General features: G+C 39.9%; 1 protein-coding gene across 5 annotated transcripts in view; it reads left to right on the plus strand.

The window, feature by feature from the left end:
- The window catches only part of RALGAPA2 (Ral GTPase activating protein catalytic subunit alpha 2), a 288,164-nt gene that overhangs the window by 248,280 nt on the left and 25,568 nt on the right, over positions 1 to 14,316 (plus strand). For all 5 annotated transcript variants that reach the window (XM_039528550.1, XM_039528554.1, XM_039528553.1 and 2 more), the window contains one exon: positions 10,503 to 10,624. In XM_039528550.1, coding sequence (XP_039384484.1) covers positions 10,503 to 10,624 — 122 coding nt within the window. The remainder of the gene's footprint in view (positions 1 to 10,502; positions 10,625 to 14,316) is intronic.

Consider the following 14,316-nt stretch of genomic DNA (forward strand, 5'->3'; position numbering starts at 1 on the left):
ATAATTATATTGTGGTCTGTCAGTCCCTCCTCTCCCTATCCACAGACCCTCAGAGTTTAACCCTGTGCTTTCATTAAAATAATGGCATGTCAGCAAGATATATGTGTGATGGTAATCGTGCCCGATATGTTGGTGAAAGTATTTAAATGTTACCCTGAACTGCTGTCTAGAATCCCTTTATTTCTAAGTTGAGACTTAAAAGTACGATGATCTCCAACTGTAAGGAATGCAGAGCCAATGGGAGTTTGTGAGAGCAGAACATTCAGATTCTGCTTTGGGCAACTATGTTCTGCCTACCTCAGTTCCCACAGCAGTTTCATTTCTAATTACAGTAGAATCTCCATTTTACAAATGACCAGTTATAAGAACCGTTTTTCCTGACAGCAGGAAGGGGGAAATCGTACAACAAAAGTGCTGTTGAGGAAGAACAAATCAACATCCCTTCACATCCAATGACTTCAGTGCATTGGAAATCGCTTTGCAGTGGTTTGAAGGATAGGAAGATAGCAGGGCAGTACATCCTACTGCAGTTTATGCACCAGATCTACTCTAATTTTGAGATGTTCAGTTTTATGAACTGTTTGTTTTTATGAACTCCTCAATCCCCCAATTAGTCTGTAAAATAGGGGTGGTTCTTCAAGTACTGCACATGTGGATCCTACTCATGCCATGTGGGCGCCCAGTGCAGAAGCTCAGAATGTTTTCACTGGCAGTGTCCAGTAGGGGTCAACTTGCACTTCCCCTACCAAGGGCATAAAGAGTACGGCGACCCTGACCACTGAAGGCAGAGCAGCTGGAACAACATTAGTGTTCCTTTTAGAGTCTTCTGTTAGTTATGATAGTAGTTATTTTTTAAAACTTTTTATTATCTCAAAGCTACAATATTATGTGAACATAACATATTACGTTCAGTATCTCCAACAAGCAGGACAAGTTCCCCCACAGTACATGGGGCATACATGTAAGTCACATAATTCAAGTTCTCTAGTGTCCCATAAGTCTCCTGCTTGGAATCTTAAGAACAACAGAATTTATAGTGATGGGAAGGTGTCGATCCATCAGAAGGATTCATCTGTTCCTTCACATTGTTCTTCTTTATATGATGAAGCTTTCTCATCCACTTAGTTCTTCACCCAAATCCAGCATTGCTACACCTCACAGCTTGGGTGGGTTCTGTATGTCTACATTAGACAAAGAATGTTCTTCAGAAGAACAGAATATCTTACTTTAGAGCTTTAGAGCAGGAAATTTTTTAAAGGAATTATGCATTCTGCAAAAGACAGTAACTCCTCACTTAACGTTGTAGTTCTGTTCCTGAAAAATGTGACTTTAAGTGAAACGATGTTAAGCTAATTCAATTTCCCCATAAGAATTAATGTAAATGGGGGGGTTAGATTCCAGGGAATTATTTTTTTTGCCAGACAAAAGGCATTATATACATTTTAAACAAGCAATTTAATACAGGTATAAGTTTTCATAGAATCATAGACTTTAAGGTCAGAAGGGACCATTATGATCATTTTAAACAGTTTAATATAGGTATAAGTTTTTAAAATAATTTTAAACAAGTAATTTAATACAGGTATAAGTTTTAAACAATTTTAAAGAAACAATTTAATACTACAGTCATCACTGCTGAGGATGAAGCTTGGTTGAGGTGGTGGAGTCAGAGAGTGGAAGAGGATGGATTGTCCGGCTGCTCCTCTTGCTGTTCTTGCAAGCACAGGCACAGACTTTGCCGGGGCAGGGGGTTCAACCCTTGGCCCATCCACTCCACCCCTTTCCCCAAGCCCCCACCATTGATTCTCCTCTTCTCCCCCCCCACCTCCTCCCCCTTTACTTCACACACTGCGTCCTCCTCCCCCCTCCCTCCTCTCCCTTCTGAACGCTGCAAGCCAGCTGATTGCCACTGGCGGGAGGCCAGGGGAGGGAGGAGGCGTGCTGAGTCCTCGCTCCTCCCCGCTCCCTCCTGCCTGGGGTAATCAGCTGGCTTGTGGCATTTAGGAGGGAGGGGGGAGGAGCAAGGACTTGGCATGCAGGCTTCTCCTCCCTCCCCCCCCCCGCCTCCTGTCCAGCTGGTTTGTGGTGTTCAGGAGGGAGGGGAGGGAGGGGGAGCCTCCTCGCTCCTCCCCCCTCCATCCTGCCTCCTAAACACCGCAAGCCAGCTGATTGCCGCAGGCAGGAAGCGGAGGGGGGAAGGGGAAGGCGCTGATCCGCAGGATCTGCTGGCGGGTGGGAGGCGCGGGGGCGTAGGGAGGCTGCCAGCTGTGGAGAATGCAGGCAGCCAGACAACCTAAGAATGGAGCATTGCACAACTTTAAATGAGCATGTTCCCTAATTGATCAGCAACGTAACAATGAAACAAGGTTAACCGGGATGACTTTAAATGAGGAGTTTCTTATTTCTTATTTTGTATAAGTATTTCTTATTATGGGCAGTATCAAAGGGTCACATTTCTTCTCAGGGCTTTGTTCCAATAATCTTGGATTATTTATTATATTTAAAGTACTCGAGTCTATCTGTTGCTTTAACTAAGGTACATTTGGAAGTGATATCTGCATTTCATCTGCCTGTAAAAGGAGGTTCTGTTTTCTCTCATCAATCAGTGAGCAGACTTTTGGGAGGCTTGAGTTTTTCCTCCTGTAAGAAAGAATACTCAAACATGGGATTTAAATCTAGTGCTTTCTCCTATAATGCAACCCGCTTTTTGAAACCTTACCAAGCTGTCCAGTTCACCTTTTATCAGTGAAGGTAGCATTGATAAATGAGTCAGACCAAAGGTCCATCTAGCCTAGTATCCTGTCTTCTGATAGTGAGCAGTGCCAGATGCTTCAGAGGGAATACACAGAACAAGGCAATTTATCAAGTGATCCATCACCTGTTGTCCAGTTCCAGCTTCTGACAATCAGAGGATTAGGGACACTGAAAGAATGGGTGCATCCATGACCATCTTGGCTAATCGCCATGGGTGGACCTATCCTTCATGAACTTAGCTAATACTTTTTGAACCCAGTTATACCTTTGGCCTTCACATCCTTTGGCAATGAGTTCCACAGGATGACTCTATGGTGCGTGAAGAAGTATACTTCCTTATGTTTGTTTAAAACCCATTGCCTATTAATTTCATTGGGTGATTCCTGGTTCTTGTGTTATGTGAAGGAATAAATAATATTTCCCTAATTACTTTCTCCACACCATTCATGATTTTATAGACCTCTATCTTATCCCCCTTTTGTTGTCTCTTTTCTAAAATGAACAATCTGATTTTTTTAATCTCTGCTCATATGGAAGCTGTTCCATACCGCTAATCATTTTTCTTGCCGTTTTCTATACCTCTTCCAGTTCTCATACATCTTTTCTGAGAGGGGGTGACTGGAACTGCATGCAGTATTCAAGGTGTGGGACTACCATGGATTTATATAGTGGCATTAAGATATTTTCTATTTTATAATCTAGCCTAACATTCTGTTGACATTTTTGACTGCTGGTGCACATTGAGCCGATGTTTTCAGAGAACTATCCACCATAACGTCAAGATCTCTTTCCTGAGTGGTAACAGCTAATATAGATTCCATCGTTTTTTATATACACTTAGGGTTATGTTTTCCAGTGTGCATTACTTTGCACTTATCAGCACTGAATTTCATTTGCTATTTTGTTGCCCAGCCACCCAGTTTTTTTCAGATCCCTTTGTAACGCTTCACAGTGAGCTTTGGATTTAACTATCTTGAGTAATTTTGTGTCAACTGCAAACTTTATCACCTCGTTGTTGACCCTCCCACACACTTTCCCCCATCATTTATGAATATGTTGAACAGCATAGGTCCCAGTACAGATCCTTGGGGGATCCCACCTCTTTCCATTGTGAAAACTGACCATTTATTTCTATCCTTTGTTTCCTATCTTTTAACCAGTTACAGATCCATGAGAGGACTGTCCCTCTTATCCCATGAGTGCTTACTTTGCTTAAGAGCTTTTGGTGAAGGACCTTGTTAAAGGCTTTCTTAAAGGCCAAGTACCCTATATCGACTGGGTCACCCTTGTCTACATTTTTGTTGACACCCTCAAGAATTCTAATGGATTGGTGAGGCGTGATTTCCCTTTCCCAAAGCCATGTTGATTCTTCCCCAACATATTGCGTTCATCTATGTGTCTGATAGTTCTGTTCCGTACTATTGTTTCAACCAATTCGCCTGGTAATGAAGTTAGGTTCATTGTCCTGTAATTGCCAGGATTGCCTCTGGAGCCTTTTTTAAAAGTCAGTGTTACATAAACTATCCTCCAACCATCTGGTATATGATTTACGTAATAGGTTACATGTCACAGTTAGTAGTTCTGCAATTTCTTATTTGTTTTTCTTCAGAATTCTTGGTGAATACCATCTGGTCCTGGTGACGTATTACTGTTTAAGGTATCAATTTGTTCCAAAACCTTCTCTGTTGACACCTCAGTCTGGGACAGTTCCTTAGATTTATCACCTAAAAACCCATCTGTTATATGTCTACATTGAGTGCCAATATTGGAGATTTGCAGAGGAGCTACCTGGACTTTGGCTAGTACTTTTGACAAAACGTTGTTTTTAGTGAATGCTTCTAGATCAGACACCCATTTTGGGGAGACAGTTTTACAATCTCTTTTCAAATAACTCCTAGCCCCAACCTCTATTTAAGGTCACTGCTAGCTAACTACCATAAGTGGGACCCACATGTATCGTTCACAAAGAAGAAAGAATGGTTACTGTCTTAGAGTGACTGTGCACATGTGGATCCCACAACCTGCCCTCCTTCCCCACAACTCAGAGTCTTATATATTTTGGGGATGTCATGCTTTTTAAGCCTTCGGTAGGGGAGCACAAGAAAATGAAGAGTGTAAGGGTGACCCTTCGATACTGCCCAAATGGGCAGTATCTGTTGGTGAAACGATTCCAAGCTACTGTGCTGGGGTGCCCATACACCATGAGTGGGATCCACATGTGCAGACATCTCGAAAAACCACACTTACCATAAGGTAAATAATGGCTCTTTCTACTGTATATGTTTCTATTTTACAGTTATTTTTGAGTGCCGCTCTTGCATACACATTATATATATATATAATATCGGAGAGAGGTCTGCATCCAAGATCTCTACAACTAGCCTAATCCAAATACTAAAACCAAATATTCAGGACTTTCGGAAAGTTAAGGCCTGATTTTTAAATGTCCACATTTAGAAATGTCTATCTGGGAGTCCGTTTCTGTCTGTTGCAGCAGTTCAATCTAGAGTTGAGGTATGGAGTTAATGCTCGTTTTGTGTGTGAGAGAGCGAGCTATTTATTATTTGTATTATAGTGCTGCCTTGTCCTGGACCAGGAACCATTGTGCTAGGCTCTGTACATACAACAAAAAATACAGTCCCTGCCCCCAAAGAGTGTAGTGTGTGTGTGTGTGTGTGTGTAATATATGTAAATAAAATGTATGTGTTTATATAAAGTATATATATATAAATGTGTGTGTGTGTGAGTTCATAAGGCACTCTGAAATCATTTGGAATGAAACACTGTATATAAATATGAGCTGCTGTTGATATCGACTATTTCTTAAAGGAAATAGTCTGAAAGCTTTAATAATATTCCCCATTTCTGCAGGAAGGTGTTGACACTAGATAGTAAACCTTCCAATCTGTGGAGTTAAGTAAACACATTTTTCATTCTGATACTCAAGTCTCTCCCTAGATTCCTTTATTTGCCACTTGTATTATGTCTTGGAATACCGTCTGTCTTCAGGTCTCAGGTTGCTGCAGTATATATCCAGATAGCTGTTGTCTGCTTTTCCTCGCTCCTATTATTCTCAGAGTATTCTTTTTTTCTCATCATGTTGTATCCCATTCTGAACTGATCTTTAATTATTAGTGAAGTAGACCTGTTGATTTTTTTTCTGTGCTGGCTTTCTGAATGACTGTTCCATGTCTCCACTCCTTCTAGTCCCACATAACCAAAACATATCTGCAGAGGGACTTTCAGATGGAGAGGGGAGCATGTCTTGTAGCTACTCTCCCCTTCCCTCCAGCTCCACCCGACATTGTTCCCTTTACCAACAGAAACAATCCTGATAAGCATGTGATTATGACAAGGGAGATATGACAGTTTACTCCAGCTGATAAATTAAACAGTACTAAGTCACCAGAGAACCTGTAGCAGTACAAAAGTTCTTGAAATGATCCTCTGGAAGTCCTTCTGTTCTCCTTTTTTCCTTCAGTAAATACTCATTTCGACAATTATAGGTCTTTCTAAGGCCGGATCTACTCTACAAACTTTTGCTGCATAGCACTACCAGTCAGATGTATGAGAAGGCGTGATCCCTGACTGACAACGCTGTGCCAGCAAAAACCCCTAGTGTAGACTCAGTTATAGTGCCAGCATGACTTATTTTGCTGGGAAGGGCTGAAATAAGCTATGCCAGCCAAAATGTAGTCAATCTATGTAGTTTTGCCGGTACAATCTGTGTCCACAGTCAGGGCCGGTGCAAGGATGTTTTGCTCCCTAGGCAAAACTTCCACCTTGCGCCCTCCCCTGTCCCTGAGCCCTGTGGCAGCTCCCTGCCCTGCCCCCACCCTGAGGCCTCCCCCCCTCCGCCCTGAGGTGCCCCCACTGTGGCAGCTCCCCACCCTCCGCCCTGAGGCACCTTCCTTGCAGCAGATCCCCACCCCCCCTCTGCCCTGAGGCACACACCCCCGTGGCAGCTCCCGACCTCCCGGCCTGGGGAGCTGTGCAGCAGCTCCCCACCCCAGCTCACCCCTGCTCCACCTCCTCCCCGAGCACGCCGTCGCTGCTTCACTTCTCCCGCCTCCCAGGCTTGCGGCACCTAAGCTGATTGACACTGCAAGCCTGGGAAGCGGGAGAAGTGAAGCAGCAACGGCGTGCTTGGGGAGCAGGCGGAGCAGGGTTGAGCTGGGGCGGGGGAGAGTTCCCCTGCGTGCCGCCCCCCACCCCTTACTTGCTGCAGGCGGCCCTTCCCGCGTCCCCCTACCCCAGCTCCCTCCGCCTAAATGTCGGCGGCCGAAGATCCAGCCGTCGCCGCCGAAGAAAATGCTGCTCCCCAAATCCTAGCACAGGTCACGTAATAGGTTGCACCAGCCCTGTCCACAGTAGGAGCACTTTGCCAGTATAGTGTATACCAATATAGCTCTTCCGGCAAAGCTCTCCTTGTGTAGACCTGGCCTGAGTGATTAACAGGCATTCATAATGAAGTCTTGCTATTGGTTGTTAAATTCAATGGGATTTGGACACCTGATTCCATTAGGCCCTTTTTGAAAATCCCAGCCGTGCTTAGATATTTAGATTTGGAGAAAATTTCTCTGAAAATGGCCCGTTTATATATTTGTTAGGATTACCTTTATTTAAAAAATATATTATTGTCAAAGGGCTCTATATATTACTATACCATACTATATACTATAATTTATAATCCTTCTATAGTCTCCCTTAAAATAATTAGGGTTTTTACCTCTCATCTAAGATATCATTTTTAAGTGACCTTGATCAAACCATTTTTTGTTCTCAGACTGCCTTTAAGAACATAAGAACGTCCATACCGGGTCAGACCAAAGGTCCATCTAGCCCAGTATCTGTCTACCGACAGTGGCCAATGCCAAGTGCCCCAGAGGAAGCGAACCTAACAGGCAATGATCAAGTGATCTCTCTCCTGCCATCCATTTACAAATATTTTTGCACATTTAAAATAGGTAACAGTGATTTTAGTTCATTTTCATTTAATCATTTAATACTTCCTGGCTTATGCTACAAGTGAAAATGAGTTTGATCATTGTCTAGATCCTAGTGAATTTCTGTCTACAACTCAAAAATCACTGTGCAACTTGGCCCTCATGGTAGTCTTAAACTGGAATTAAAAAAATGTTAAATTCAAGAATAAAATGCATGAGAACCGTCGTGTGGGGGAACTTTCACAAAACCTGCCCACGCTGTGCATGGATTGAGCTACAAGTAGTGCTTTTAATCTTTCACACGCAAGAAATTCAAGTGCAAATGATTTGGTTTTGGTTTTTTTAATGAAAACTTCCTTTTATGCCTTTCAAGCATGTTAAATCTTTGTAGATCTCTGCTTTGCTTAGCCTGCCAACATGTATTTTTTTTAAGTTGTTACTGTAACATAATGGACCTATTCCCTCTGCCTTTTTCTATATTAGGGCCATCTTCAGCCTCCTAAATAAGAATGTTCATAATTCATTTTATTATGGATTAACATAGCAAGGGCCCATCTTGCTATCTTTCCATGCAATATTTCGCAAAATACATAGGAACTTCTGTTTTGTTAGCAATGGTTTATTGCACTGTATGCTTATGTGTTAGATGTGCAAGGCCTTTCATTAAACAGCAGGATATTATTAGGCATAGCATGAAAAGCCTTTATAGTGTATCTGCCTTGTTTAAACTTGGCCCACAAGCATACTGCAGACTAAAAGGGTGAGCAATGAATTGAGAGTTGATGGCAGGCCCATAGAGGTCCTAAGGCTCAGGTGGTTGTCAGCCATAAGTTTAGCTTAGCTCTTTCAGTAATTTGTCACGCCTTGGTCTGCTCCTGCTGCGCCAGCACGTGCCAGCTTAGTGTCAGAGTGCCTGTTCGCCAGACGGCCACTCAGGCCTAACATCCTGCTGTTAACAGGACCAGCGGCTTGCTGTGGCAGTATGGAATACAGAGCCTTGGCAACAGCCAAGTGCTGTGCAGAATAAGCATGTTCATAATGAGATGTGAATGGCATCAGTCAGTCCCTTTAGAATAGGGTCTAGGCGTGTGCCTCCTCTCTTAGGAAGTTTGGCAGCCTATTCATTAACAAGAGTCATCAGGAGTTCAGCCTATAATAGCGAAGCAGCCCCAAATACACTCAGCCTAATACTTGTGCTATCAGGAATGTGTTCTGCTGGGCTTTAAAATAAAATAAGTAAATAAAATTGTCAGCAGGTGCAATCTCTGAAATGCTAAGTATTAATTTTCTTTCTTCAGTTTCCCAATAAAAGTTTTTAGAAGGATTTATCATATGTGTATCTGTCTCCATTAGCATGAAAATCTTTCTAAAATGTCTTTTAACCCCAGTGACTACAGTAACTTGCATATGATTAAGACACAAACACATTGATTATCCCCACTGAGATAGAGCTCTAGAAATCTAATGCTCCATTATTTTACTCTGAATTGAAAAGGATGTTCAGTCATTTTTAAAGTATCATATTAATGTAGCAGAAACTACAAACTTGCACCTTGGAATAATTCTAATGAGTAATGTAGGCTTTTCAATTAAAAAAATCCAATCACCTACATTATATTGAGTCACTGGTGTTATTTCATCGTCTCATAATCTGGTAATTATGAATTGGCACTTTCTCCTACTTAATGCAATCTCGTAGAATTAGCATGCTTTTCCACATGACAAAAACGCAATGAAGATCTGAAAATTCTTCCTCCATTTAAAAAAAAAAATGGGGAATGAGATGTCATACTGGCTTCTTCAAGTGTTAATTCATAAAGTCATATGTGAGGTTCTTCAGTCCATTGTAGATTTGTTTCAGACGTTATCCTGTTATTGGAAATGCATGATTCACCTTCTGAGAAAACAGAAGCTGCACACAAAAGGAAAAGATTTGCTTTCTCCACTGTGGAAAGCTGCAGCAAGCAGGGGTCCTATTAAGACAGCTGGAAAGTTGCTTCAGCTTGTTACGCTTGTAAGTTTTATTGGTGACTGGTTTTTGATTACACATTTGAATGCTGCGTGTTCCAGGTTGCCGAGTTTTAATTAAAAGGCAATAATCTTGGTTTAGATTGCTTTGTTGTCTGTATTACGTAGACTGTATTGAATACAAGGTCTTATTTTATTAATATGTATAATTTATTGGTACATCCAATGATACCTTCTACAGTGTAACTTTAATGTAAACTTTGCACGCTGAGGAATCTTATTCAATGCTGTATACTTCCTTATTTTAAGTAGCACAATGATCAGTTGCATGTATTCTTTCCCTTTCCCTATAACCTGTACTCCCAATTAAATTATTTTTGATAGGATAAAAAGAATAATTGTAATTAAAATATTATCCATCAGGAGCATGCTAAACATGCACTACATTTCTGTTGCCATTATGGTTTTTCACCTTAAAAATGTAAAATGTTTATTTCCCAGGAATATACTTCTAGAGTCTTTGTTTTCATCCTCACTAACTTCAGAGATCCCTTGGATTCAGTCACTAAACCATGCCTTTTTCAATAATGATATTTGTGTTGAAGCTAAAAAAAATTGAGAGGCTAAATAATTTCAAAAAGTACAGTGTTATTACAGTTCAGTGTTTATGTTTAGAAATCTTAAATATTTTAAAGAAATGTTGAAAGGCATATTTTTCACACCAATGATGTAGTTCTCTACAAGTATTTGTATGGATTGAACTGTTAGCATTCTAGGACATTGTGTAACAGCATTTAATTTTGCATGTGCATTTCCTTAACCCGATTATTGCAGTTATGAGGAAAGAGCTCTGTATCTTGAAGCAATAATCCAGAATCACAAAGAAGTAATGACATTTGAGGATTTTGCAGCTCAGGTCTTTTCTCCCTCTCCTAGCTACTCTCTCAGTGGAACTGGTGAGTCTCTGTACGTTATTCTTCTGTTTAGCACTAAGAAGCACTTGAGCAGCAGATGTACACCTGTTTTTTGTAGATAAATGCTTGCAAATTTAAGAAGAGCATTCTCCCTCTGAATCAACTAATGAATATCAAAAGGAATGATGACATTCATTTTAATTTGTTTTGCATCAGAGCTATTCACTCAGTTCCTTTCTTCAGCTATCCTGTTAACCCCCGAATCTAGCAAGGTTAATGAACTTTCTCTCAGTAATGTGCTCTGGTTCATTCAGGAGTGTGGGTTTCTTGCTGAGCTGGGAATATGTTGTTCAAAAGCTATGCCTGAATCAGTGCTTACTTATCGAAAAATAGTTCCTCACAGTAGAAGCCGTTGCTACTAATGCTAAATGGGGATTATGCTGCTGAGATACCAAGGTCAGGGATTAATGCAGAAGAAATGTAAGGATAGTGTTCTGTTAGAATATTATAACAGTAATATAGTATGCTAACATTTCCCTTTTAATATTTGATATATGTGTGGGCAAATTTCAAACTTCCTACCAATGCCTGGATTGGAATCTCATTTTTAAACTCTGTTTCAACAATTATTTCATCAATCTTGTTGAAAGATGGATATCTATGTAAAACTCAGTGAATGTGTTCTGTAGGTCATAACAAGATTTTAAGTTAACTTCTAAGGTCAGTAAGATACCAGTTGCTACTTTGTCATTTTAATTATCTTTGATAAATTGGTTTTAAAAGGAAACATTCATGTTGAAGAGTAGGTTTCTAGCACCCTAAGGATTAATTTTCCTCTCTTGTGGAAAAGTATACAGTCAGTGCTTGATGAATTCCTTAATCCCTTCTTTGCACCGATTGGGTGTACGCTTTCTAATTATTTCATGATACTCTTTTGGATTGTTAAATAGATTATTTCAACCCTGTATAAATGTTTCAACACATCTGCTTTATTCCCTATATTCTGACTTGTTAACAAATATCTTCCATCTAAACTGAAAAATTGAAGGAAGAAATTAAATTTACTGAAATAAATCACTTACAAATAAAATCAGCCATGCATCATTGTTTAACATTACTGGCTCCAATCCTTGAGCTTTCAGAGCTTTGTTAGGAGATAAGAGGTATATGCATGTAGTTGTATTGGTCGCCAGTAGCAGCAGGCAGAAGGCTTTGGAGATAAGCAAGCTGGCAGAAGTAAAGGGGAACCAGTGCTATTTACATAATCGCGCCTCTGCTTCCTGGAGAGGCGTCAAGAAACACAGGGATGGCCTCTATTGATCTTTGTTGAACTGGAATACTAAACAACATTAGAAAAGCTTATAACTTAAAGCTTTGATTAATGTTTTCTACATTAAAAAAGTAGAACAGCTGTGAATTAAATTCTTTTATATGCCCTGCCAAAACTCGGAGACAAAAAAATTATCAATTTCAATAGAAATGTAGATTTCAGACCCAGTTTTGTTAGAAACTTTGAGTCATTTATCTGTGTAGGTATCAGCAAATAAAAATATAGGCATCTTGGCAGAATTTTAGAATACTTTAAGCATATTTTATTGTCTTCATCAATCTTCCATATTTCTGTTCCACCATATTTGCATATGTTGTTTGGTCATCTTATTCTGATCTAATTAAACATAATTAGAAAAGACATTACTATGGAATAACATCTAAATTCTATAATATCTGTTATATGCAAAAAATACTTAAGATTTATTTAAATTGTTCAGAAGAATTGTTAAATAATCATTAAGTACTAGAATAATTTTTTTATGTGATTTAATTTTTCTTAATCAGAACTTGTCACAAAATTCAGATCCTGATTTTCAGCCTTCCAAAGTTTGGGTATGTTTGGAATCATATTTTTAGTTCAGCCTGTTATAATACTAGGACCAGTCATGAGTCAGATACCAAAACTCAAGTCTCCAAACTTCAGGGCTGTTCAGAGCTGGGGTTTCAGTTTTCCCAGCTATAGTCAGAGGCACAAAACTCCGATCCAGGCTTGAATTTATAAGCATCCCCTGCCAGTCTCCCTTATTCCCCTCCAAGATTTCAAGTTATTCTGACTGAGCAAATCGTTAGTCTACTCAGTGTTACAAGACAGTTAATACCTGATTTAAAAGATCTGTTGTAATTAGAGAATGTTGGAAGAACAACACAGCAAACTGTATACTTGAGAAATTCATTTCATTTATGGGCTTTAGAAAATTCTGTATCATAAGGTTTCAGGCTATGTATTAGAAGAGAATAATTTATTTAATATTTTAAATAGAATTTTCTAGATTAGACAACTTCCTAAATCATGAAAATTACTTGTCATATTAGCCTTTACAAAGACATGTAAATCCATGACTCAGGAATTTTCCTATTCCAGGATTAAAAGAAAATCTATCCACACTTTTACCTTTTACTGCTTAGTTGCTAAATTGTTTAGTGTCAGGATTACTATGAGTTCTATTATAATTAGATTTCAGGATTGTGCACTCTTAGGCGCTAAGTCAATATTGAAACCAGATATAACTCATGTAATTCCACAATCGTTGTTAATGCTGAATAGTCTCAGGGTTTAGGCACTAATATAGGCCCTGGTTCTGCAAAAAGATCCAACAGAGTCCAACTGCAGTCAGTGGAGCTCAGCATGGGCACAGTGGTCTGCCCACACACATTCACCCGTAAGATCAGGGACATCTGGATTCATATAATACTTCCATTATCATCACATTTTAGGTTAGTACTTTGCAGTAGATCTTCCATTACCAACTCAATATATAAAACTATGAATCAGGACAGTGTGTATTTGTATCTCTATGGGCAGGTGTGGAATATTTTGATCCTTCATGAGATGGTAATGCCATTCCTTTAAAATAAAAAGCAAGCTACTATTAAACTCATTTTAATTAGTTCACATCCATTTATTTATTCACATCAATGTCCGGAAAAGGGGAGTGAGTTAATTTTGATGTGAACTATTCCCAGAGCAAGTCTGAGTGCAAGCAAACACAAGTTGTGATAATTTCAGCTAATAAGTATTGCCAGTGCTGTATCTCTAGCTACACATCCTACCATCCATCATGTCTCATGTAGTTCAGAATTTTGCCTTATTTACAAGTTTATGTAGCACAGGTTGGCTGTGCAGTTTGTGTGAAGGTGGTATTCTTCCATTTAAGAAATTTGACACATGTTGATAAGATCTCAGGTTACTCCGAGGGGAATGCCCATCCCAAAACAGAGAAATGAAACCTGCAAAGAAAAGTGGAACTGCCCAAGGCAGGCCCATCTATCTGTGTTTTTATCCTCTTCCAAACAGCAAGCCAACTGGAAAAATTGACCCTGAACAGCTTAAGCTTTCATGGTGAATTTAGGGCCCATTCTTCCCCCTCATCCTATCCTCAACATCACCTCATCATAATCCAAGGTCACTGTATATACAGATAGACAAACTCAGGGATCAATGAGTAGTATAGTTTGATTTTATCTAGGATTTTTTAAGCAGTTAATGCAACATAAGATTCAAAAAGCATCCTGTGATATACTATAAATTAGTACAGTGAAAATATAGCCATTAACATATGCAATTTGTATGTTGTTATTAATTACCTTTTGGGGGCTTTTATGTTCTGTTGCACAACCTCAGACCAGGGGCGGCTCTAGCCATTTCGCCGCCCCAAGCACGGCGGCATGCCATGGGGGGCGCT

The sequence above is a fragment of the Mauremys reevesii genome, linkage group 3 (genome assembly GCF_016161935.1).
Source record: "Mauremys reevesii isolate NIE-2019 linkage group 3, ASM1616193v1, whole genome shotgun sequence".
In the NCBI taxonomy this organism is placed as follows: Eukaryota; Metazoa; Chordata; order Testudines; family Geoemydidae; genus Mauremys; species Mauremys reevesii.